This window comes from Pongo abelii, chromosome 21 (assembly GCF_028885655.2).
Source record: "Pongo abelii isolate AG06213 chromosome 21, NHGRI_mPonAbe1-v2.0_pri, whole genome shotgun sequence".
Classification (NCBI taxonomy): Eukaryota; Metazoa; Chordata; class Mammalia; order Primates; family Hominidae; genus Pongo; species Pongo abelii.
The window spans coordinates 61,592,187-61,618,927 of NC_072006.2; the positions used below are offsets into that span (position 1 = coordinate 61,592,187).

At 52.0% G+C, this 26,741-nt stretch overlaps 1 protein-coding gene and 1 long non-coding RNA gene across 3 annotated transcripts in view; one reads left to right on the forward strand and one right to left on the reverse strand.

Moving 5' to 3' along the window:
• Positions 1-26,741, reverse strand: part of BMP7 (bone morphogenetic protein 7) — a 97,434-nt gene that overhangs the window by 23,371 nt on the left and 47,322 nt on the right. For both annotated transcript variants that reach the window (XM_024239121.3, XM_054541888.2), the window contains exon 3: positions 9,212-9,360. In XM_024239121.3, the coding sequence (XP_024094889.1) occupies positions 9,212-9,360 (149 nt within the window). The remainder of the gene's footprint in view (positions 1-9,211; positions 9,361-26,741) is intronic.
• On the forward strand, positions 20,202-22,719 carry LOC129052162 (uncharacterized). Its single transcript, XR_008517035.1, has 3 exons — positions 20,202-21,083; positions 21,660-21,803; positions 22,297-22,719. It is a non-coding gene; the product is annotated as an uncharacterized LOC129052162 (long non-coding RNA).

Here is a 26,741-nt window from a genome sequence, read left to right on the forward strand (position 1 = left end):
TACCCATCTGTAAGCACTAGCACGTGTACAGATGCTGGTACCCAGCTTCAGTCGGGATACAGAACAGCTCCATGCCACAAAGAACTCTCTGAGCTGCCTTTTAGCTCAGTGGCTCCCAACCGGGGCGATGCTGCTCCCCAAGGGACATGTGGCAATGTTTGAGACATTTTTGGTTGTCGTAACTGAGCAGTTGCTACTGGCATTGAGTCGGTGGAGGCCAGGGAAGCTGTCAACATCCTACCATGCACAGGACGGTCCCCAACTGAGAACTACCCAGCAGTGCCAAGGCTGGGAAACTCCGCTTTGTAGTCACATGGCTCCCACTGCCGGCCTCTGGCAAACACTGACCCACTCACATCCCTATAACTGCATTTTCTAGACATTTCATACCAACGGACTCCTGCACCCTTCTGCATTGGCTTATTGCAACCTGCACAGTGCCTTTGAGATCATCCACATAGCTGCGTGTTTCAACAGTTCATTCCTTTTTGCTGTATGTAAGTAGCATAATTTGTTTATCCATCCATCTGGTGGCTTCCAGCTTTGGTGATTACGCATATGAGAGACACCGTGCGCAGGTTTTGGGGTGAACTTACCTTGGCATTTTTCCAACGTAAAGCAGAAATTGAGTCCTTTACATTGCCAAAACTTCAGCCCTTTGCACGCTGTAGGCGCCCTCTGTTCACAAAGCATCACAGCTACTATTGTCTGAAGAGGCCAGGAAAGCTGTCTGACCACACCTTTGCTCCGATGGTCCAGAGCAGACTGGAGAACGCCCAATCATTGCAGGGAAGTGAGGCAGAAGCAGCTGGTGTGGACCCCACAGCCATGCCCAGCCCCCTCATGCCTGGCCTTGCTCCATCCACGAAGGCTGCACATTAGACCCTTTCCAGCCTCCCCTGCAGCTCCTGCTGGGGATGGATGCTGCAGGCTTCTCAGAAGTGTCTTCTCCCCAAAAAAGGCAGGCACATGATGAGATAAACATCCTTCCTCCTTGCCTACTGCATTTTCCTTCCATGCTTGGGGACATGGAGGCAGCCACACTGCCAACCATGATGAGAGAGCCTCAGGACAAAATATCAACACTGTCAAGGTGATGGGGCTGGAAGGGAAAAAGCCTTGAGTCTGTTGATACTCTAGCCCAGGGGCCAAGAAACTACAGCTTGCAGGCCATATCCAGCCCACTGCCTCTTCTTGCAAATAAAGTTTTATTGGAACACAGTCAATGCACAGTCAGGAACACATGATCTGTGGCTACTGTCACACTAAACAGCAGGCAAAAACAAATGTCTGACCCTCAAAGCCTAAAATATCTACTCTCTGGTACTTTACTGAAAATGAAAACCTTTGCTGACCCTGACTCTAACCAACCCTAGATCCACTTACTTCCAGACTTGTAGGGAAAACCATCAGTGTCCTCATGAGATAAGACATCATTATTTTCTATTATTTGCCAGTATAAGTATTCTGGGTACAGTTGATTCCATCATTGCTTCTCCACAAAAATGAAAACCCACCAATGTGTACCAAGCACCGTGCTAAGCCCATTCCACGCATCGCTCCTCGCTGGAATCTCACAAGGTAGAATTGTGACCCCACATTTACAAAGAAAGAAAGCAAGGTCACAGGCACAAAGTCACCTACCAGGGACCCAATGCTAGGGAGTGCAGAGATGGAGTCCACACCCTGGCCCAGCCGACTGGAGCCTGCGAGCTTGACCCCTGAACCATCTGCCAATGAGTCCAGGCGATGGCAGGGAAAAGGATCCCCCAAAATTCAGAGAGACTGCCCAGGCATGGATGTAGGTGACCTACGGGGACCCCAAAGGTAGGAGGGATTCACTGAGGCATAGAGGGAAAGGCCTTCTAAGAGGAGCCTGGAGGAGACAGGACTCAGAGTGAGCTGAGGACAAGGCCCAGCCAGTGCATCCTCACACCGCTGGCAAACCCCAGGCGACTTGAGCAAAATCAGCATGGCCAGCCCGAGGAACCCAGCGAACTCTGCGGAAAGATCCTGGAGAGCAGGCAGGGAGCACAGTGAGGCCCCTTGGTAAAGGAGGGGATGCAGCCCACCCACACCGCACAGGGGCGGCATCTCGGTTTCCTTGTGGCTTGTTTTCCAGGCCCAGGGCTACAGGCTACCCCTCCAAGGCCCACAGCACAAGAATGTTTCTCATTAATTGTGAAAAACACATTCACTCCAGCCATTTCTCTGGGTGGACCAAGGCCCAAGTGACAAGTGAGAACTTAACACTTGTGACATCTGCCTTGCTCCGATTACCCAATTCCGCCCTCCCCATTCCTGCCGTCCCAGCCCTGGAAAGACTGATCCGAGCCACTGGGTCATCAGGCCTTCTCTTTTCTCTCCCTCTCCGGCTTCTGGACAAACAGGATGTGAAGCAATCGCGTGGAGCGAAGGCCCCTTGGAGCCAGCTGCGCCATGGGTGGCATCGCTCACCAGCCTTGGCTTTGTGGGGCTTAGTTTCTGCAGCCGCCGCAGGCGAGTGGCTCACCTCCTGGCTCCTTCCTCAGCTGCCACAGCTGAGCGTCACACTTGGACAGCACATGCCCTTCAATCCTTTAAATGCTCTGCAATCCCATCCAATTCAATCTGGAATGAGCATGAAGTGAGACACGTGCTGTTTGTCACAGGAGAGACGCTCGGGGCTCTCTGCATGCAGATAGCCAAAATGCACATGCTCCTGACCCCCAGCAGACTTCAGGAAGCAAAGATGGGGTGCAGGAGGGAGAGAGGTGCCCTATGGCCTTGGAGCTCAGGGGATGGAGAGCCAGCGCTCACAGGAGCTGCAGAAATGGGTCCCCAACGAGGGAGTATAATATGAGGCAGACAAAGGCTCCCCGATCATCTTCTTGGATCTGAGAGGCAGGGTGATTGACATGGCCCTCCTGAGTCTTGAGTGAGTGATTTCTTCTGCAAACAAGGAAGAGGAGGGGTACACTATGAACCAAAACAAAAGGCCGCAGTCCCTTACTTGGGACAAATGACCTGGTGCTTCCATGTCTGCAAGGACGACAGTCTCCCCAGCCCAAACCAGTCTTCATCTCTCTGCAGCAGGCTTTGCGGCTAGAAGACAGCACAAGGAAAATGGGCGTATTGATTTGCAGAGCAGCAGGAAGCCCTTCTGAACCATACTCAGAGCCTCAGACCTCATCTGCATGGCTTCACCCCTGCCCTTCAGTACATGGTTTCTCGTTCCTGGTCGGCCTCCTCCTAGAAGAATGTGAGCAACACAACAGCCAAATCTTCATTTTGTTCAGGCTGTGCCCCTGCTGCTTCGAACAGTCCTTGGCTCATTGTAGGGGCACAACGGTCCTTGGCTCATTGTTTGTTGAGTGAATAACTGTGCGTCCAACATAGGTGGAGAGGCTGTTTGCTGCAGGAAACTTGTTCTAACAACCAGATGCGGGGGTGGGGGAAGACCATCATTCATCATTCACTCCCCATGCTGGGATGCAGGGCCCATGAAAACGCTATAATATCTCTTAAAATTGGAAGATAAAACATGAACTTTTAGTATCTAAGAAAGTTTTGGTTTTTAATTCAAAGCTGGGCACCTGCAATTCCAGCTACTCAGGAGGCCGACGCTAGAGAATTGCTTGAGCCTGGACAGCCTGGGTAACATAGCAAGACCCCATCTCAAAAATAATCTTAATTTTTAATTCACCCAGAATTATAATATTCATCTTGATATTAACATGGCCATAGAACATACTTTTTAATTTAATTTTTTTTTTTGAGACAGAGTCTCACTCTGTTGCCCAGGCTGGAGTGCGGTGGTATGATCTCAGTTCACTGCAACCTCCACCTCCTGGGTTCAAGTGATTCTCCTGCCTCAGCCTCCCGAGTAGCTGGGACTACAGGCATGCACCACCACACCTGGCTAATTGTTGTATTTTTAGTAAAGACGGGGTTTCACCATGTTGCCCAGGCTGGTCTCAAACTCCTGGCCTCGTGATCTGCCTGCCTCAGTCTCCCAAAGTGTTGGGATTATAGGCATGAGCCACCGTGCCCGGCCCTAATTTTATTTTTTTGTAATGGAGGGAGGAGCCCATGGAAGTCAAGGGCAGCCCTGGTCACTTCTGCAAAGGGGGCTCCTACAGTGAGTCCTGCAAGAAGCCTACTGTCTTCTGAGTGCTTTTTAGAAACACTTCCCTTCCCAGGTGAAAAGCCAGGTAAGACCTAACATGTTAGAGGGTCCTGGGGTCTCTACCTCCGGACGGCCAGGCTGGGTCCCCTGCAGGGGCTCATCTGCCCCTCCAAACCCCATCCTGAGGTTGCAGCCTGGTGAACACATTCCTTGGAAGATTTTCCAGCAAAGAGGAAGGGGGTTGGAGTCACAATCCTCTGGCCAAAGCCCAGGTCTACACCTGGGAGTCATGAAAAAGTTCCCCAGCCTTCTCAGCTTCTATTTCCTCATATATAAAATGTTGGTGATATCAATTGTGCTACCCGGGCAGGATTATTGTGAGAACTAAATAAATCAACAATTAGAACGTCTAACATTCATGAGCACAGACAGGGTGCTGGGCCTGGGATTCAGCACGTTCTGTGAACTCACTTTCTTCTTCCAGCCGCCTACAGAATCCGTGATGTTATTATGTTCATAGAACAGACAAAGGAACAAGACCCCAAGAAGTTGGAGTAGCTGCTGAGACCACACAAAGGTGACTGAGGAGCTGTGCTATGACAGGGCCAGCGGTGCCAGAGTATGTATGTGCAGCGGCTACTAGTCCATCCTGCTTCTAAAAGCTGCACCCACACTGGCAGCTCAGGGCCTGGCCTGCAGGGAGGGCTCCTCTGCCTTAAGGCCACAAGTGGGAGGAGCCCTGAGCTGCAGGATTCCCTCCACTCAAGGGTGCCTTGCCTCTCCTCTCCTCTCCCCTCCTCTCGCTCTCCTCTCTATCTTCTCCCCCCTCCTCTCCTCTCGCTCTCCTCTCTACCCTCTCCTTTCTTGCAGGGCTCTGGGCAGTGCTAGATTCACCCTAGGTCCCTGACACCAGCATCCAGCGCGGGGTGTAGGACACAGCCAGTCCATGGGTGGGAAGCACAGCCTGGGGGCTGGAACAAGTGGAGAGGCTGCCTCTCCTCTCTTCTGTACTAAGGGAAAGACAAACAGACTCCAGCCCTCATTCCTGCAGCGCCAGCCCATCCCCAGGGAGATGAGACCAGGCTCCCCGCTCGGCCTCCTCCTGATGAGCTGCAGGTGCCTGGGAGTTTATAGGCTTTTCCCCGCGAGGGCATGCTGGCCTGGAGCAGAGCCCCAGCTGTGGCTGCTCCGCATGGTGACTCACAGGAGGGCCCAGCTGGGAGGAAGAGGGAACAGACGCACGCTTCCTGGGTGGTCTCAGAAGGGCACCTCCGCACTTTGACCTCGAGACCCCCCACCACCCGTGGCCAGATGGGAGGGAAGGAGGGCGCCATCTGGGCTTTGGAGTTTTAGAGACCACTGGCAGGCAGGGGCTCACGCGGGGTTAAACACCAGCCTTCTGAGAGAAGGTCTGTGATGGCTGCGCCCCACTAGAATGGAAACACACTGGCCCAAATTACTATCCTCCACATGCCGATTGTGTGCATGAGAAAAGTAAGGCCCCAGGAGGTGTCCAGGCTCCAAATTCCAGCAGCTGCTGGGGCCCCTCTCCACCCAGGCACAGTGTAACTGCCTAGTGGTTGCAAGGTTCAGGTGACCTTGTCTCTACCCCTTCTAGATGATGACGTGGGCGCTGCTGCCTGGGCACCTGTCTTCTCTGGGTGCTGGTGCAGGCAGGATATCCTCTGAGTTAAGATCAGTAAGAGGTCCCCAGGGTAGGGACCAGGGTCTCTGCAGCCAGCTCAGGGCCAGGCACAAAGCAGGTGTGCACTGATTTGTCGGATGCACACCGCCTCCCACAGGCCCTGCTGCCCTTCCCCGTGTAGGATCTGGCAGGGGAGGGTTGAGACCCAGAACCCGAGGGGCACCTGTCAGCCCAGGCACCATCTCGTAAACAGGCTGCCCCAAGCACCGTGCACGACTTTGCCAGAGTGTTGTCACTGGGCCAGGCCTCAAGTTACCCAAGTCTTATTTTAAAAGGTGGCTAAGGAATAAAAAACTACATATTGAGTGCGGTGTACACTAGTTGGCTGATGGGAGCACTAGAATCTCAGACTTTATGATTTGTCCATGGAACCAAAACCACATGTACCCCTAAAGCTACTGGGGAAAAAGGGCATATTCCTGGGCGCATCATCAGAGATCCCCCACAGTGGGTCTGAAATGGAGCTCAGGCACCCACATGTGCAGTTTGCCCCCTAGGGTGACCCTGATGGATGCCAGGCTTGAGATCCTCCACCGTAGGGAAAACAAAGCATTTTCACAGCCACGATGTCTCAAAAATCCTGGACTCACTTGCTCTTTAGCTCTTCCCCAAGAGGTCCAAAACTCCACACAGCCAACTGGCCATTACACACTTTGCCCCTCCCTGACAATCCGAGTGGGTGATCCTCCTCTGACTTGGGCAACCACACAAAACTCGCTGCCTGGGCGCGCACAGCACCTGGACAAGCCAAGTCACTGGGCGGTGGCACCACACCCGGCCCCCAGGGCCCTGCCCAGGAGGAGCAAAGATGGTGTCCCGGAGTCAGAGGGGATCAGGGACACAGCATCTAATCCTTGATCTGACTCTAGATAGCAACTTGCGGCCACCAGGCTGCAGGGAACGGAGAGGGTCTCAGGTGGGCTGCTGAAATATGGAGCCCCAGCAGGTTCTCAGGAGCCTCCATTTCCTGCCTGCACCACGGGGATGTGAGCCATAGCATCTACCTTGCTGGGTAATTGTGACGATCACAAGAGACAGTGGTGCTTCGTAGCAACCACAGACTGAGCAATTAAACTCTTTACTTGCATGAGCTCATCTAATCCCTCACAACCACCCTTGGAGATGGAAACTATTATTAACCCCATTTTCCAGATGAGACACATTAAGTGACTCACCCTGGGTCACAAGGCCGGAAATAGCAGGGCTAGGATTTGAACCTGGGGAGCCTGGTTCAGGAGCCCGAGCTCTAACCATCAGGCAGCACTGCCTCCACCAATGCTGAGCCTTTCTCCATAACCTGGACAATGGGGGAGTAGGTGCTGGAGATGAAAGGGGCAAAAGGACTCGGGCTGTGTCTGGGGGAATGGTGAGGGCAGGACTGGTAGTAGGAGGAGCTGGCCACAGGGCTGGTGTCAACTAAGAGAAAATCACCTGAGCCAGCAGAACAGGCAAGACAGAGAAGCACAGAACCCACTGGGGCCCAGTTGGAAGGTTTCCCCAACATCTACAAGTCCACAGAAATGTGTTACTAAAAATAGAAAAATTAGCCAGGTGTGGTGGCGGGCGCCTGTAGTCCCAGCTACTCAAGCAGCTGAAGCAGGAGAATCGCTTGAACCTGGGAGGCAGAGGTTACAGTGAATCGAGATCATGCCATTGCACTACAGCCTGGGTGACAGAGACTCCATCTCAAAAAAAAATAAAACTACAAATAGACAATGCCACCTCAGGAACTGGTCCTAGAGCTACACTCAAATGAAAAATGACCTACACACCAAGGTTTCCCACTGAAGCCCTGTTTGTGAGACCAAAACACTAGAAAACACCTAGGCATCCATCCCAGGAGAGCTGGGTAAGTCAGTTTTGGTGATGATGATGATGATGATGATGATGAATGCTCTCCTTTACATGTGTATTACGGTTAGGTCCTATTCTAAGCCTCATTACTCAAAGCACAGTCCAGGGACCAGCAGCTTCTGTCATCTGGTGGCTGTCTGAAAACACAGACTCCTCTGCCCCAGGCCAGCTGAATCAGAATCTGCATTTTACCAAGATGCCCGGGAAAATCCTATGTACATTAAGGCACTATTTTTAAAAACTCTTCCCATAATAACCCATTACATCTTGTAACAACCCAATGGCCCAAACCCTCTCATCACCTGCATGCTGGAGATGAGAAAGCCCAGGCTCTGACAGGTTAGGGAAATTGTCCAACGTCACAGTGTGTGGGTGGCAGAGCTACATGGACACAAAACACATGGAACAAGGAAGCTCTTTAATGGCTGACAGGACCAATCTCCGAGATAAGTCAGCTGGAGAACACTGTATATGCCAGGCCACCATTTATGGGAGAGGGGAAAAACAGAAAGCCGAATCTCCATGTAATTGCTGAAATACCCAGAGAGCATCTCTGAAAAGACAGAAACAGCAGTTGTCCCTGGGAAGTGGAACTCAGCAGCTGGAGAAGAAAGTGGGAGGGAAACTATTTAGTATTACACATGTATTGCTCATAGCTCCAAAGGCAAACATTGTGAAGGTGTTTATTCAAAAATAAATGAAAAAATTTTTTTTTCATAAAACTAGTAGAAGGAAGAAGCTACACAGCTGGAAACCATCACCACCGAATTTTAAGCAAAGTCAAGCTACAAGGTATCATTTGTTATCTGTTTGGGGTCGGGAAAAATTAGCATAGAGAAGCCCATTCCCACTTCTCCACTCACCATCCTTCCCACTTCTCCACTCACCATCCTTCCTTCTTCCCTTCTCAAAGGAGGCAGAACTGTGGTGGGAATGAGAGGTGTGGGGGAGGGCAGACTCACAATGGATTCTCCGGGAATTGGGGAGTCAGACCCACATTCAGGTTCTAATGTGGAAGGGACTAATGCCTTGCACAAGGGCAATTTTGTCCCACAGGGCACAATCTGGTGATGTCTGGAGACATTTTTTGGTGTCACAACTGGGAGATGCTACTAGCATCTATTGAGTAAGAGACCGGGGACACTGCTGAACACCCTGCAGTGCACGGAACAGTCCAGAATGTCCTGTGTCCTGTGGTGTCACCTTGGGGCTCTAGTTAAAGTGCAGGTTCTGATGCAGCAGGTCTGGGGTGGGCCCAGGATTCTGCATTTCTCATAAGAGGGCTGCCCTCACCCCTGCTGATATGGGACCACCCTTTGTGTAATGAAGCCTTATCCAATTCTGCTACGACCAAACATGTAATCTTCTTGTGAAAAGAGGGGAAGGGGCTGCTTCTGGTTTGGATCAAAAGGCTGAACATGGAGTACTTGTTGGGAGGGGCGGGGAAGCCTGTTTGTAGTGAAGTAAGCATGAACACTGCTGAGAGCCTCCCGAAGTCCAGGAGCACAGGCTGCGTTAGGACTGGCAGTGGCCGGGGGACTCACCATCCAGCGTCTCCACCGAGAGCTGCAGGCCCAGGTTGTGCCGCGGATTGACCACCCAGTGGTTGCTGGTGGCTGTGATGTCAAACACCAGCCAGCCCTCCTCCGAGGCCCAGAGGGTGCGGCTGTCGAGCAGGAAGAGATCTGATTCCCTGCGAGAGAGGAGAGACACGGGCTTCGCGTTAGCCAGGTCACAGCTCCGCTACCCCAACAGATGGGAAGCAGAGCCTCATGGGGTGGGAGGGGAGGGAAAGAGTCCACTGGTCCCCAACAAGTGGGAACATCAGACCAAGATCCAGGCACAAAGACCCCTCAGTAGCTGTGGTGAGGAAAGAGAGTGCAGAAGAGCTACAAAGAGATACACGCAGGGAAAAGGCAGCTGTTACATGGCAATCTCACCCCACAAATTGTTAAGGGCATCCCAGCGGGACAGAGTACAGGAAGACAGGGATTACGCAGCCTCCGTGTTGCTGGAAGAGTCTCAGAAAGCAGAAGTTGACAGTGACTGAACTATTCACCATGTGCCAGATACTGTCCCACAGGCTCAACACTACACTATCTCATTCAATTCCCACAACCCGAAGTTGTGGGAATATCATTTCCACTCAATTTATGGTAAAGCCATGATTTGCCCAAGGTCATTTAACCAGGAAGTTGCCAAGCTGGAGTTTCAGCCCAGTTACCTGGGCAGATACTCTTCATTTCCAGGGCGTGCACCATCTTCATGAGCCCACCAAGAGTTAGGAGGTGAATCTCTGGACTGATGGTATTAATAGTGAAAATCCTTTCATTCTCTCTTCCTCACTTTTTACAGTAGCAAAATGGGTAAAATCATAATTAACTTGATAGGGGATGGAGGGTGAATGGGTGGTTGGATGGATGAGTAGATGGGTAGGTGAGTGAATGGATGGGTACGTGGGTGAATGAGTGGATGGATGGATGGATGAATGGATGGATGGATAAGTCAGTGGATGGGTAGATGAGTGAGTGGGTGGGTGAGTGGATGGATGGATGGATGGATGGATGGATGGATGGATGGATGGATGAGTAGATGGGTGGGCAGGTAGGTGAATGAGTGGATGGGTAAATGGGTGGATGGGTAGATGAATGGGTAGACGAGTAGATGAATAAGAGGGTAAATAAGTGGATTGTTACATTTCTGGATAGTAGAATCCTAGTATGAAAGATCTTTATAATATTTCTTGCACACTTTTAATAAGGATTCAAAATTTCAATACTTTGAGTCCTTTAATAGTCAACTAGAATATTTATACCTCTGTGTTGTATGAGAAACCAAGGCATAATGATGAACAACATGACACTGGTCCCTGCCCCAAGGCAACAACAGTCTCTATCATACCTGTGATTATAGTGAATCTTCTCTGCTCACACGTAAAGATGTCAGGCATACCCTTTATGAAGCACTTACCATGTGCCAGGCTCCGGGTTGAAATGCCTGACCAGTCTCATGTCACTTACTTCTTACAACACTCTGTGGGGTAGATAATATTCCCCATGCCATTGTGCAGAACTCAAAACTGAGGCTCCGAAAGGTCAAGTTGTTTGCCCAGGGTTATGCCACTAGGACAGTCCAGGCAGGACTGGAAACCAACCAGGCTACCTGCAAGCCCAAGCTTGCAACTGTAAACAAAGACAGTTCTTCCTGACACTGCCTTTTCAGAGCCTTTCACCAGTCAACCTCGTTGGAATGTAACCCACTAAACCATGGGCAGGAGCCGAGCCACCCATGTCCCTTTGATGAGGCACACATCTCTGGTTGGCTCCAGCCCCCAGCTCTCCCTACTAACACTGCAGACAGCCACCCCTATTTATCTTCCTGTCTGACCTGGACAACTCTAGGTTTGTGAGGTCTGCTAGATCATCCTTCTGCTGCATGCCATAATATGTTAGACATTCGTCAGGCACATCAATGTGAACAAGGCTTACAGAAGACATACGGGAAACAGATCTGTAATGTTAGCAAGTATTGGGAGATTAACAGACCCAGAGAAGCCTACACAGGGAAGAAGAACCAGGGTCAGAAACAGACAGGAACCGAGGCAGGTGCGAGGGCACAGGGCAATTTTCTCAGGCACAAGCACAGAAGGAACGAATGGGAGCTGCTTTTCCCTCTGGGTCTCTCTCCATCCAAAACTCTGGGGGACAGAATCCAGTTGGCCCAGTCAATTTATGTGCCCACTCCTAGCCATGGGAGGGTGGGCACCCCACAGCAATGGACAGCATCACCAGGACCACAGATGGGCGCAGGAGTCACCTCATCCCATGCCACCTCAAACTCTCCTTTTTAAGTAATATTCAATGACCTCCAGGACCTGATTCAGAAAATGCTTAATTCTGTTATTGCTGTCGTTTCAATGTTTTGTCCTTCCCAAGACTCACGTTGAAAATCCCCAATGCATCATTATTAAGAGGTGGGCCCTTTAGGAGGTGATTAGGCCATTGGGGATGGATTGATGTCTTTATGAATGGGTTTGAGGGAGAAAGTCTGGACGCTTTTTGCTTTTCCATCTTCGGCCATGTGAGGACATGGCAACAAAGTGTCATCCTGAAGCAGAGGGTAGCCTTCACCAGACACTGACCCTGCAGGAGCCTAGATCTTGGACTTCTGGTCTCCAGGACTATAAGGAATGAGGTTTTTTTTTTGTTTTTTTTTAAAGATTGTAAAGGACTCATTCCTCTCTCAAGCACAGAGAGATGACAGAAGCAAGGAAGTCTTTTTAGAGCCACACAGGACTTTGAAGACCCTAAGTTTACCTTTCACATCCAAACTGAATTAAAATCATGAGATGATTTTTCATGACTCATTTACTTCTTCTTCCCCATGATCTTTTAGAGGTAGTTTCAGGCTGGCTTCGGGAATGTCTACACAGATTTTAAACTTATAAACAAGAATTTCCTGCTGTCTTATCTCCAGTTTGCCTGGATGACTTTCCTGGCTTTGAAAAGCTACCAAGGTTGTCAATGAACCATTAGCTATTCTCAACAATTAACAGATGAGACAAGAAGCACCACTCCAAGTCGAAACAACTTCTACTGAATCAGGCTCCCAAGTCCCCTGTAGGAAATATCCACACCTCAGCATAGAATTCACAAACCCAGGTGGTGATTTTGCTGGAAAATTGTTATTAGCAGGAAAATGTGACCAGATATCTGGACAGGCCCTCGAGGACAGTAAAACAATGAATGGTAACCAGGGGAACAGAGTGAGACCTTTAAACAGAGAACGCCTCGCCAAACGATACTGAGCATTCTCTTGTTGCAGGCTATGACACTGAGGCCAGATGCTACAGGCCAGCACTGACTCATCCATGAATCAACGTGAATGCGTCAACTCCCCTCCTTCAAGTCATAGTTTGCAAAGTGTCCCAGGCACACTTAGGAGAGCCAAATCTTCACTGGAAGGCACCAGGAGATGGGAGCCTTGCTGAGGTGGGTCGAGTGTGAGATGCTAACACGGGCTTTGCTTTCAGATTGAGAGCCCAGGCATGAGGTTGGACCTCACGGAAAGGACAAGGAAGGAATTACTCAGCAGCCAGGTTCAGTCTGACAGCTCGGAGAGGGGGAATTTCTAGCTGCCGCCTTGAGCATCATAAAAGAACACTGGTTCTTGCAACCAGGAGAGCACTGAAGGAGCCCTTTGTGACATTTTTATTTACCTTGAACACACTGGCCTCCCCGGCCCAGCCCAGGTGAGAGAAGAGGTAGGCAAGGCTCAGGGTGAAAGGTCTTGAGGAACCTAAATGCATTCTTTCACCTTCGCCACTGCTGAGAATCTCGGTGCTTTCCATGCTTCAGTTCTCTGAATCTCCCCACCAGCCCTATGAAATGATCAAAGTCCTGTTACCATTTTACAGATGAGAAAAGTCGGGGTCAGTGAAATGAAGCCAATTGTCTCCAGTGACACACCTGATAAGTGGCAGAACCAGGCGACAGTGCAGGAAACCTAACTCAAGAGCCTGAGCGCTTAAACCCTGCCACCTCCTTCACTCACCTGGGGATAAGAGACACACAGGAAGATGTCGAATCCTGTATGATACGTGTTGTCAGCACAGCATTGTGTGGGGCAGAGAAAATACTAGAGGGGGAAGAAACCCAGGTGATAGAGAAGGGATAAGGCAAGGTTACACCAGATAATTCCTGTGTCTTGGTTTCCTCTTATGTAAAATGAGAATAATGCCATCTTCTTCAATGATTAGGAAGAGCCAAGTTAAGACCAGCCTGGCAGCAAACTCCAAGACGCTCCTGGAAGAGCATCTATAGTTATTACAAGGTATGTCAGCGTTGGTATCTATTCTCTGCTAAACTTCAGGAAATCCTAGGATGGGGACTTTACCATGTCTTGGCCCCAGAGGTTACTGACTTGCCCGTGATTCTCCAGTCAACAGACCACATGTCCGTTCCAAGAATGTCTACCTTGGACTCCAAAATTTGTCAGAAAAGTGTACTATGTTCACAGTAGTGTTAGATTTTCTGCAAATACGGCCACCAACAATTCCTTGTCTCTGTACGCACATGCTGCTGTCCCACAAACTTGTGGAGTCTGTTCCCCACCTCTGAAGTCTGGACTGACCATGTGATCTGCTGTGACCAGGAGCACCCAGTGGAACTGAGGCCCTGCCAGGCTCAGGACTGGGACTTAAGAAGCCTATCATTTCTATTTTTGCCCTCTGGGAAGCAAGCCACTGAATGAAGAAATCTGACTATACTGCTGAAGGAAGAGACCACATGGAGGGGAAGGAGGCACAGGCCATGGAGGATAAGGGTCTATAAACCAGAGAGAGAGAGAAAAACCAAGCCAGTCCCCAGTGAGGCACCATCTCGGGCCTTCCAGACCTAGTCAAGCTCCTAGCTCCATCAGTGACTACAGCAGATACCAGAAACAGTAGAAGAACCACCCAGCTAAGCCCTGCCTAAATTCCTGAGCAATAAAATGATGTTGTTTTAAGCCACTACATATGAGTGGTTAGTTTCAGAGACAGATAACCCAAACAACAGTCACATTGTTTATAACAGAAAAACTGAGTACTAACCATCCAGTGAGAGGGACTGGTAAAAACATTATGACACATCCAAGGCAACAGAGCCCTGCACAGCCGCTTCAAAGGACCGTATAAATCTACACTTGTTGACAAGGTGGAAATATGATAGGAAGGTGTTAAGAAACAGAATTTGTAGGATGTAAACTTCTGGGAAAATGCAAAATGCAAAAATTGGTGCAAAAAGAAATGAAAATTTTGATTTGCCCAAAAGAAATTGAAATAGGAAGGTCTTTCCCATCCCCATACCCCAGTTGGTTTTATAACCACAGATTTTGCAAATTATCAACAGATAATTCTTTCTTATATAATTTGATCAAGAATATGGAAGAGGGAGAGTTTGAAACCCATACTGTAAATCTAGCACACCACTGACTCCCAAAATAGAGAAGGCTAATTTGAACAGACATTTTCCTAAAGAAGACGTGCAAATGGCCAGTGAGCCATGAAAAGACGCTAAACATCATCAGCAACCATTAGGGAAACACAAATTGAAACCGCAGTGAGACAGCACTTCACACCCACTAGGATGACTAGAGCCAAAACCACAGATGATAACTAGTGTTACTGGCAAGGATGTGGAGAAAGTGGAGCTCTCATATACTAATGGTAGGATTGGAAAATGGGGCAGCCACTCTGAAAAACAGTATGGTGGTGTCTCAAAAGGTCAAATGTAGAATTACCATGTGACCCAGTAATTCGACTACCCACAGAAGCAATTAAAATACATGTCCACCCAAAATCTTACACACCAATGTTCATAGCAGGATTATTCACAGCCAAAAAGGTAGAAACAGCCAAAGTGTCCATCCACTCATGAACAGATAAACAAAATACAGTCTATTGATACAACAGAATATTATTTGGCACTAAAAAATGAGGTTGTGATAAAGGCTACAACACAGATGAATCTTGAAATCATTATGCTAAGAAAAAGGAGTCAGACGTAAAAGATTGCATAGTGTATGAGTCCATTTCTATGAAATGTCCCAAATAGGCAAATCCATAAAGACAGGAAGTAGGGCCAGGTGTGGTGGCTCACACCTGTAATCCCAGCATTTTGGGAGGTAGAGGTAGGCAGATTGCTTGAGTCCAGGAGCTCAAGACCAGACTAGGCAAGACGGCAAAACCCCGTCTCTACAAAAAATATAAAAATTGGCCAGGCACAGTGGCTCACGCCTATAATCCCAGCACTCTGGGAGGCTGAGGCGTGTGGATCACCTGAGGTGGGGAGTTCGAGACCAGCCTGACCAACATGGAGAAACCCCGTCTCTACTAAATCGCACCATTGTACTCCAGCCTGGGCAGCAAGAGTGAAACTCCATCTCAAAAATAAATAAATAAATAAACAAATATCTATATTTATATACTTTTATATATATATATATATATAAAATTAACCAGGCATGGTGGTACCTGCCTGTAGTCCCAGCTACTCAAGAGGCTGAGGCAGGAGAATCGCTTGAGCCCAGGAGGCGGAGGTTGCAGTGAGCTGTGATCATGCTACCGCACTCCAGCCTGAGTAACAGAGCAAGACCCTTCACTGTGAAGTATTTTGCTTCCCTTTACAAGCTAACACATGTACATCAATATTGTCTCAATTTAGTAAGCATGCCCTATTTCTGGAAAAAGATAGATCTGTATGGGATAACATATTTCCATGTTATACTTGATCAGCAGAACAAACCTAGGTGAGGGGGCAAGCCTGGCTCTCACCTTCTTTCCTGGGTTCAGACAGTTTTTCCCACTCCTCTAATCTCAGAGAAAGGCAGCAGAGCCAGGGGACAGGCCACATGTCTGTTGTCTATAAACTTGATGATCCTTCCACTTTCTCAGGCTGTTTCTGATTAAAGAAACAGCAAGACTCCAAAAGTCGTCTCTCTTCTCTTCTGAAACTGGGTTCTCCCATAGCCCTGCTCTGCAAGGCATGAACCGCTGGTGACCCCAATGCCGCAGCACTGAGAGGCGTTAATATTTAACCACCAGCCTGGGGACAGCGCGTTGCTGGGCTTTCGGGTGCCTCCTCCCAAGGACACCCAGGTGAACTGGCTAAAATCTAATTCTAGAGGGAGCAGGAGGAGGAACCGCACATCCCAAGGCTCGTTTCCAGTGTCTCCCAGCCCACCTTCCCCTGGAAAGTTCTACCACAATGGAAAAGGGGATATTTTAAAATCTCAAACGTGGGAAGGCAGGAAGTCCTTTTTTTGGCCTCTGGCTACCTACCTAGAGGCTATTTAGAGACTGATCCTCATGGGCCTTCACCCACTACCCCCCTCCCAGGGGAGTACGACTCCCCCGTGGGATGCAGGACCCGGCCTCAGCGCAAACACAGATCCAGAGAAGGCGGCCCTAAAACTGCCCCAGGGCAAATCAGAGCGGAGTTGGGAGTCTGAGCATCTCTCCGGCCCTGAGGCACCGACGCAGGCGTTGGAGCCACAGGAAACACGAATTCCAACATGGCCACGCAGTGCACACTGTCTCGGTACCTGCGACAGTCCCCATCCTGTCTGCGCCCACCATCAGGGCTCCTTCAGCCTCCTGCCCCTGGGCCCAGCCATCCAGGGTCTTAGGAGCAGAACAGGCCCTTGGAAATCCATTCTGGTCATTTTAATTTTCAGCTTGGAAAGATGAGAGAGTTTCCGTCTTGCGCATGGGCAGCTGGTGGCTGAAAGAGGATTAGACACCAGTTCTGGGCCACAATTTAGGGCAGTCTAATGAAAAATGTTCTCGCCATCACAGCCTGAGAGCCAGCCTGATCTCTCCCTCTGCTACCTCCAGACACAGCCCCCCACTACCTTCAGGGAGCAGGCGCAAGCCAGCGTTGGAAGGGCCGCATTTGGAATCACCTGGCTGGTGGCTGGGGGCCCTCAGCACCCTGACACCTCGTCCTGGGCACCTACTGCACACTAGGCTCTTAAGGGACACTCTCCCACCTCCTCCTCCCTCCTCCAATGAGGTCAGTACAATCCGTATCCCCACTTAATATCACCTTAATACCACCTATTACATGGGGATGGGGATTGTACCAAAAACTGAGGGGCAGGGAGGCTCAGGACACGCCTCTGCTGGGAGCAACAGGCCCCAGGCCAGAGGTTACTGAAAGCACAGAAAGCCGTCTCCAGGAGCCCCACCGAAGTTACAGGAGGCAGGGCAGGAGACGATGGGGCTGGCCTAGGCCCACCATCAAAAAAAGGAAAACACACTTCAGATGATGTGGTAGGCAGAATAACACTCCCTCAGACGCATCCAGGTCCTGACCCCGGAAGCTGTGGGTATGCCACCTCCCAGGTCCTGATCCCAGAGGCTGTGGGTATGCCACCTCCCGGGTCCTGACCCCGGAAGCTGTGAGTATGCCAACTCCCGGGTCCTGATCCCGGAAGCTGTGGGTATGCCACCTTCCGGGTCCTGATCCCAGAAGCTGTGGGTATGCCACCTTCTGGGTCCTGACCCCGGAAGCTGTGAGTATGCGACTTCCCGGGTCCTGATCCCAGAAGCTGTGGGTATGCCACGTTCCAGGTCCTGATCCCGGAAGCTGTGGGTATGCCACCTTCCAGGTACTGATCCCGAAGCTGTGGGTATGCCACCTTCCAGGTACTGATCCCAGAAGCTGTGGGTATGCCACCTTCCAGGTACTGATCCCGAAGCTGTGGGTATGCCACCTTCCAGGTACTGATCCCGAAGCTGTGGGTATGCCACCTTCCAGGTACTGATCCCGGAAGCTGTGGGTATGCCACCTTCCAGGTACTGATCCCGAAGCTGTGGGTATGCCACCTTCCAGGTACTGATCCCGAAGCTGTGGGTATGCCACCTTCCAGGTCCTGACCCTGGCAGCTGTGGGTATGCCACCTTCCAGGTACTGATCCCGGAAGCTGTGGGTATGCCACCTTCCAGGTACTGATCCCGAAGCTGTGGGTATGCCACCTTCCAGGTCCTGACCCCGGCAGCTGTGGGTATGCCACCTTCCAGGTCCTGACCCCGGAAGCTGTGGGTATGCCACCTCCCAGGTCCTGATCCCAGAAGCTGTGGGTATGCCACCTCCCGGGTCCTGACCCTGGAAGCTGTGAGTATGCCAACTCCCGGGTCCTGACCCCGGCAGCTGTGGGTATGCCACCTTCCAGGTCCTGATCCCGGAAGCTATAGGTATGCCACCTTCCACAGCAGCAGGGACTTTGTGGATGCTATGAAAGATTTTTGAGTTGGGAGATTATCCTGGATTATCTTCGTGGGCCCAAAGGAATCATAAGGGTCCTGATAACAGGTGAGGCAGGAGGCCAGAGAATAAGCTGTGACAGCGAAAGCAGGGGTCAGGGTGGTGTGGTGTGACTGCGGCTGGGGACCTTGAGCCAAGAAAGGGGGCTCTGTCTCCTAGAAGCCAGAAACGGCAGGGAAACAGATCCTCCCCCAGCCCCTCCAGAAAAGATGCAGCCCTATGGACCCTCTGATTTGGGCCTAGTAAAACCCATTTCAGACTTTAGACCTCCCAAACTCTAAGAGAATAAACGTGTGTTGTCTTAAGCCACTAAGTTGGCGGTCACTTGGTACAGCAGCAAGAGGAACGAATACAGTTTCTCTCCTGAGACCCACGCTGAAACGCCTCCTCTCCACAGGTGCTCTGCTAGGAGCCAGAGACACAGCGGCAGCCAGAGATGGAGCTCTGGGTCCAGAGGCTGGGCGTGTGTAGCACAAAAGAGGGTCATTCAAACCCTAATTAAGTGGCGTGAAGGAGGGAAGAGGCCTCTGGGTGAGCAAGACAAAAGAAAAGGACTAGATGTGAGGTGTGAGGGTGTGCGGAGAGGACATTCCACAGAAACATCTCCCGAAGCGGGTCAGAGGATGAGCAGAACTAACACAGCTAAAAGGGCAGGGAAAAGCATTCCCGGCAGAGAGAACCGAATGCGGAAGTCATGATGAGAAATAGTGAGGAGAGGGCACAGGTGCAGGATGTCCCCTGCAGGGCCTCTGGCCGCGGGAGGTCAGGTCTTGCTGAGCGCTGGGAAGCCGGGAGGAGTTCTAAGCAGGAGTGGAGATAACGGGCTCTGCCACTCGCAGACCCAGCTGACTCGCTCCCCGACCCCTAGTCTGACCCTCACCCTCGCCTCACTCTGCTGCTCTTTGGAAAACTGCAGGCTGGACATTCTGAAGGCCTGCATGTTGTGAACGGTTGCTGGGCCGCAAGGATATTCCTCAGAAGAAAAGGAGCAAGAGAACGAGCCAGCGAGCACGGCCAGAGCATTCCCAGGCTAGCATGATGTCATGGAGGGAGCACAGGCTTGCGGCTGCGGTGAGTCAGGCCGGGAAACTGCAACCCACCGTGCACCTGGAGTCAGCCCAGCAGCAACCCCAGCCTGCAGGGAAGCCCGGGAAGGAGATCAAAGGAGCCCAGAAGGAAGCCGGCCCCACCCTGGCAGCCAGCTCCCGGGTCCAAGGGGTGCCCCTTCTGAGCTGCAGGCTGGGGAGGACCCAGCCCGGGCCCCAGGCTCCCCCACCTCGGCTTCAGGGAATGCCCTGCTTTCCTGCCAAATCATAGAACAGTCCCTGGCATCCCCGAGACGGGAAGATGAAGTCAGGGAGGTCCAAGGCTTTTTTAAAATACACTTTCTTGAAGACGGTGCATATCCAGGAAGACTAAAATTAGAGCTTTGGGGAGTAAGGTGGAAAAATACACAAAGAGGCGCAATATCCTCCTGCCCCAGACAGAGCTCGGGTGGCCACCCACAGCCCTCTCACCCACCCCAGCTGTCTGTCTCCCTCTGGGCAGAGCCAGCTGACTGCAGACAGCACCAACCCAGCCACTCACGGGAAGATCAGGAAGATGCCCGTCCAGCACCCGGAGGCCAGCATTGCCACAGTCAGAAAGCGAGTCAGTGGCCCTTATGTTCTAGCCCTCGGTTTCTCCATCCACAAGACAAAGGGTTTGGAGTTTATCAAGGTCTCAAAAACTGCAACTTATTAATAGGATAGCTAAGAAAGGAAAATGAGAGGGTCAAAAATCCAAAATGCTCTGTGGTGAAATAAGGTTGGGAAGCGCCACACGACACATTGCTCCTTAGAGATGTCATAATGCACCTTAGCTCTTTAAAGGCTCTGAGAAGTCCTGCTGCAAAGAAATGTCTGCTCCGGCAATGGAGCGCAGTAACGAGCCGTGCAAACTTGTGTCAAGGTGTGGGTCACAGAGCCAGGGGGTCAAGAGGGAAGAGAAATACGGCGACAAATGGAAGGCTCTCCCTCATTAGAGACACAGCCACCAGCAGAGACAATCAGGGGGTCAGAGGCCCGGAATCCTCTCTGTGATGAAATCCCCAGGGTGGTCCTTGAGTCCCACAGTGGGTGCTCAGGGATGTAGGCTGTAGGGCTCCAGGCTCTGGGTTGAGGAAAATTGGAATTAAATCTCAGTGAAGTAACCCTGAGCAAGTCAGCCTCTGTCCATCAGGTTCTTTTATTTGTAAAATGGAGGTAGCCATGAGGATTGTTCTGAGAATGAGTTAAATGGAAAGATATATTCGAGATGCCAGCGCAAAGCCAGAGACTCAAGGCTCCCAGCTGGTTGGAGCAAACCTCAATGTCAGTGTGAATCTTCCACCATGGGATTCAAGCTGTCTTGGCTTTAAAGCAAGATCACAGCTGAAGCGAGCTGACCTCAACTCAAGATGGAACCATCTTAGAACAAGGCACGGAGCGAGCCCACTGAACCCTATGGTACCTGAGAGGCAAGCACTGTAGTCTTCTTATCACAGGTGGGAGACTGAGGCTCAGAGAAATGCTGGCAGTGAATGGAGCCAGCCCAGAGCCCTGTTCCAGCCAAGTGTCAGTCCTGCACGGTAATGGTTTGATGGTGGAGGGAGAGCTACCACCCAGAGAACCTGAGGGTTCCCCTTCCACTCTTCTCACCCCACACTCCCCCTGCCCCAGCAGCTTGCAGGGGCTGAGCAATTAACTTCCCTGCCTCAAACCCTTTATCAGCTCTTAGGATAAAAACCCAAAGCTCTCTAATGTGTTCTGTGATAAAGAAGACTATGGAAGTGACAGTCCAAACCGAGAAACCGGGGAGAGAGAGGAGGCTTTATTGTCAACTCCAGGTCATCCAACCTGTAAGGCCCTGGATGGTCCGGCCCCTGTCTCCACAGTCTCCTCCCACCCAGCCCTCATCTGTGCCAGTCTCCAGCCCACCACAGCCCTTCACACATGCTGTTCCCGCTGCCTGCAACACTATTCCCTGCCTTTTCACCTCCCTCACACCTGCCTGTTCTTGAGCATCCCAGGGAAGTGTCCACTGATGCCCTAATGGCGCATCCACGTCGGACACCCTCCAAGCCCAAGTCCTCTCCCCTGCGCCATCTGGGCTGGAGTTTCAGTTTGTTTGTATCGTTTTTTGGGTTTTCCTCTTTTCCTGCCAGGTTTTAAGCTTTTTGTCAGCAAGAACCAGCCCTATTTTGTTCAGCCCTGGAGCAGCCTCTCCACCGAGCACACAGCTTAGCACAAAGCAGGCCTCAGATGCACGCTGGATAAATGTGCTGGTATCCTCTGCATCCTTATGGCCAGTAAGGTTTTCTGGTTTCACTTCCAATAGTTTATATTATTAAAAGAGAAATGGGAAATACTTTTTCAGATTATTCAGGTAGCTCCAGAAATGGCTCTGACTCACAGTTCACTGGGGCCGTAGCCCACCCAGCCTGCCCTATGCCCCACTGGGCGCCCACTCCCAGGCCATGGGCATCCAGCTGCACATGTTAGTTGAAGGGAGACCCTCGTTAGCCCCTGGGCGCCTCCATACCCTCCACCTTCACAGGCCTGGCTATGGAACCAGGGGGCTGTCAAATTACCTCCAATTGACCCCTCGCTGGAAACTGCCAGGCTGCATGGGCTTCCGGTTGAGTGCCCCCATTTCCTGTCCCCGTCACCTCTTCAGAGCCACCTCCTTTCCCCATATCAGGCAAAAATCAAGAGGACTCAGGCGGGCAGAGAGCAGCAGCTGGGAAGAAAGCACATCTCACATTTCCTTTTGGACCTGACTCTTGTCCCTCTTTGCTTAAGATACCAGGGTTTGAGCCCCAGAATTTCTGGAAAACTGGAGGCTATACCGTTCCATTCCACACAGGCATGATCCATTCAGAAACCCAGCGGAACTGAGCCGCAAGCTGGATTCCAGCTCACAGAACATACCAAGAACTCTGGTGAAACATCAAGAACTCTGGGGGGTCCCCCCAGAAAAACCTGGGGGGCACTGCAGAGCTTCTGACGTGGCTCTGGGGGAAATCCCAAACAGATGGGCAGCTCCCTGCATCTGGCACTGAGGAGGTGGGCGGGCAGCCATGGAGGATGGGGAGACTCAGCTTTCTAGACTTCCCCTGGGGACCGCATTTCCTCCAGCCTCCAGGTCCAGACCAAAATAGAATGAGGTAAATTGAGCCCCTTTCATGCAGCACACTCAAGGAATAAACAAGCACCACAAATACAGTCTTCGGGCTGGGTCATCTTTCCAACCTCATTTTTTTTTTTTTTTTAAGAGAACCGCAGGCTGTTTTAAGATTCCAAACCCAGAGACAGAAAAAGTGCAGCAAAGCAGGGCGACAAGAGGAAAGAAACTTGACAGTGCTTTGCAGACAGAAACAAGTGACGCAATTTCCAAAGTCAACATTCTCAAAAACAGAGGCTGGGTTGGAACATCTAGAGAAGGCCAGAGCGGGGTGTTCTAAGACTTATTCTCATGGTAGCATCCTTAAGCCAGGGGGTCAAGGAAGGGGTCAGGCTGAGGACCTCAGCTTGCACTTAGTAGACCCTCACCAGGTCCCAGAAGCTGTGCCGGTGCCAAAGCTGCCCCTTGCCAGGAAGCCCTCCCGGCTGCCCTGTGTGGTTGACACTTGGCCTCTGTCATGCTTCAATGACCCCAGAGGCAGATCCTGAGTCAAGGACTTGAATGCAAGTAGTTTGTCTGAGAGGTGACCCCAGAAACCATCTGGAGAGGGCAGGGAAGGAAGTAAGGCAGGCTTGGAGATCGTCAAAACAGAACACTGTGGGCCTGGGACTTAAGCCCGTCAGAACCTCCTGGAGCAGCTCCAGAGCGGTGCACCTGAGGACGAGGGGGCTGTCTCCTGAGGGCGAGGGGGCTGTCTCTTGAGGGCGAGGGGGCTGTCTCCTGAGGGCGAGGGGGCTGTCTCCTGAGGGCGAGGGGGCTGTCTCCTGAGGGCGAGGGGCTGTCTCCTGAGGGTGAGGGGGCTGTCTCCTGAGGGCGAGGGGCTGTCTCCTGAGGGTGAGGGGGCTGTCTCCTGAGGGCGAGGGGCTGTCTCCTCAGGGCGAGGGGCTGTCTCCTCAGGGCGAGGGGCTGTCTCCTGAGGGTGAGGGGCTGTCTCCTGAGGGCGAGGAGGCTGTCTCCTGAGGGCGAGGGGGCTGTCTCCTGAGGGCGAGGGGGCTGTCTCCTGAGGGCGAGGGGGCTGTCTCCTGAGGGCGAGGGGGCTGTCTCCTCAGGGTGAGGGGGCTGTCTCCTCAGGGTGAGGGGCTGTCTCCTGAGGGCGAGGGGCTGTCTCCTGAGGGCGAGGGGCTGTCTCCTGAGGGCGAGGGGCTGTCTCCTGAGGGCGAGGGGCTGTCTCCTGAGGGTGAGGGCCTGTCTCCTGAGGGCGAGGGGCTGTCTCCTGAGGGCGAGGGCCTGTCTCCTGAGGGCGAGGGCCTGTCTCCTGAGGGCGAGGGGCTGTCTCCTGAGGGCGAGGGGCTGTCTCCTGAGGGCGAGGGGCTGTCTCCTGAGGGCGAGGGCCTGTCTCCTGAGGGCGAGGGGCTGTCTCCTGAGGGCGAGGGCCTGTCTCCTGAGGGCGAGGGCCTGTCTCCTGAGGGCGAGGGGCTGTCTCCTGAGGGCGAGGGGCTGTCTCCTGAGGGTGAGGGGCTGTCTCCTGAGGGTGAGGGGCTGTCTCCTGAGGGCGAGGGGGCTGTCTCCTGAGGGCGAGGGGCTGTCTCCTGAGGGCGAGGGGCTGTCTCCTGAGGGTGAGGGCCTGTCTCCTGAGGGCGAGGGGGCTGTCTCCTGAGGGCGAGGGGGCTGTCTCCTGAGGGCGAGGGGGCTGTCTCCTCAGGGTGAGGGGCCGTCTCCTGAGGGTGAGGGGCCGTCTCCTGAGGGTGAGGGGGCCTTCTCCTGAGGGCAAGGGGACTGTCTCCTAAGGGTGAGGGCCTGTCTCCTGAGGGGAAGGGAACTGTCTCCTGAGGGTGAGGGGCTGTCTCCTGAGAGTGAGGGGCTGTCTCCTGAGGGTGAGGGACTGTCTCCTGAGGGTGAGGGGGCTGGGGAATTCTCCACAGACCTCGACTCTGACTCCTCAGTGGGTCAGAGAAAGTTCCCAGCAGAGCTCCCACACAGGAGAAGGTGTGTGGGGAGGGGAAGCCTCGAGGTCTGCGGCTCAGCGGGTCCATCTCTCCGAGGAGGAGTGGAGGCCCTGTCCAAGGTGGCAGTTGGTGAGGCTGACGTGGTGGGAATCACTGCCTGAGCAGCCAGACATGGGCTGGAGGAGAAATGCTGTCTACACTCATGGCAGGGACCCCCGCCAGGACAACCTGTGGTGGCATCTGCAGAGAAAAAACTCAAACACCAGCGATGCTGGGGAAGCTGGAGGATCCCTCTTATGTCCAGGAGCAAGACTAGGGCCTCAGAGATGCTTTTCCTACTGCACCGTGAGCCCCCGCATGTGGAACACCCAAGGGGAAAGGGATGGAGGCAGGACTCAGCTGGAGAAAGCTTTCCAAGGAGAATGACCATGACAGGTTTGTTGGGAGGCTCCTGGTTCCAGCCCTCAATCCCACTTGCAAACCTGACTCCCAAACCACCCCACCCACCCTCTCCCACTTCCGGGACCTGTGGGTTCAACCCCAGAGCAAAAGGCTGAGCCCACTCCCTAAGCCCACAGCATGGAGGGGAAAGAGCCTGCTTTTGAGGACACCTCAAGTGCCATCTTTAAAGCGCCCCTAACTAGGCCCTGGGGAAGAGTTAGGAGACAAAGAACCCTTACCCCAAAAAGGCTCTTATAATCTCATTTCCACTCAAGAAGCAAAGCCACATGGAGTGCTCTGTGACAGGCACCGAGGTCGCCATAGCTGAAAGCCCAGGGGTTACAAGGACTCCAGTCTGGGGACCTCGTGTGGCTGTGACCCAGGTCACTCAAGTTCAGAAGACATCAAGCCACAGCCAGAGCATAAGGATTCAGGTTGAATTTTAAAATAGGTGGGGCTGAGATAGACCGAGCGATACTGGGAGAGGACTCTGCATCAACTCCCTCCAAACGCTGGGTGACTGTCACCTTCAGAAACAAGCAAAGCCGGAGAAACACATAGGCAGGAGGAGCCCCAGGGAATGTGGCCACTGAAGGGTAGGTGGCATCCTGGACAGGACAAAAGGACAAGAAGTAAAAGCAAAGGGGTCCGGAATAAATGATTGACTTCCATTAATAAAAATGCAGATGCTGGGTCCTTAATTATGAAAACTGTACCCTATTGATGTAAGGTGTTAAAATAGGGGAAACCAGGCATGTCTGCGTGTCTGTGTGCTGTGTCTGTGTCTGTGTTTCTGTGGATCTGTCTGTGTTTCCATGTGTTTACATGTACAGGAGACAGCTGGAAATGAGGCTGGGGCTGAAAGATATCTGTATAAAGATATCTGTCAACACTGATATCAACAGACATCTATATCCAGGGAGATGGCAAGGCCAGGGCCGGCTTCATGGGCATGTGGCCCGTGCAGTCACACAGGGCCCGACACACAGAAGTACGCCGAGCTTGGTTTCATGCTCTGCTGTTGCTGTCTTGAAATCCTTTATACATTTTTGACACATTTTCATTTTGCACTGGGCCCCAAAAGTGACACAGCCAGTCCTGGGAGCTTGTTTTTAAACATTCATGATGAAAACTCTTAGCCCCTACACCTGACTAGTTGGGGTTAAACATGGGAACCTGTATTTTTCTCTTCCAATGTATTTCCAGGAGGTTCTGACAACAGCTGAGTTTGAGCACCACCCCGGACAGATGTGTGTGAGGAGCTGCACAGCTGGTGTTTGGTGGTAGCTGGTGTTTGTTTGGTGGTAGCTGGTGTGTGTTCGGTGGTAACTGGTGTGTGTTCGGTGGTAGCTGGTGTTCGGTGGCAGCTGGTGTTTTGTAGTAGTAGCTGGTGTTTGGTGGTAGCTGGTGTTTGTTCAGTGGTAGCTGGTGTTGGTTTGGTGGTAGCTGGTGTATGTTCAGTGGTAGCTGGTGTTTGGTGGTAGCTGGTGTTCGGTGGTAGCTGGCGTTTGTTCGGTGGTAGCTGGTGTTTGGTGGTAGCTGGTGTTCGGTGGTAGCTGTTCGGTGGTAGCTGGTGTTTGTTCAGTGGTAGCTGGTGTTTGTTCAGTGGTAGCTGGTGTTTGGTGGTAGCTGGTGTTTGGTGGTAGGTAGCAGTGAGCAAGGTAAGTGGGAAGGTGGGAAGAAGACAGGGTGGGCGAGGGACTTCCCACTTAAGTATGTTCAGCTTCGGCTGTCAC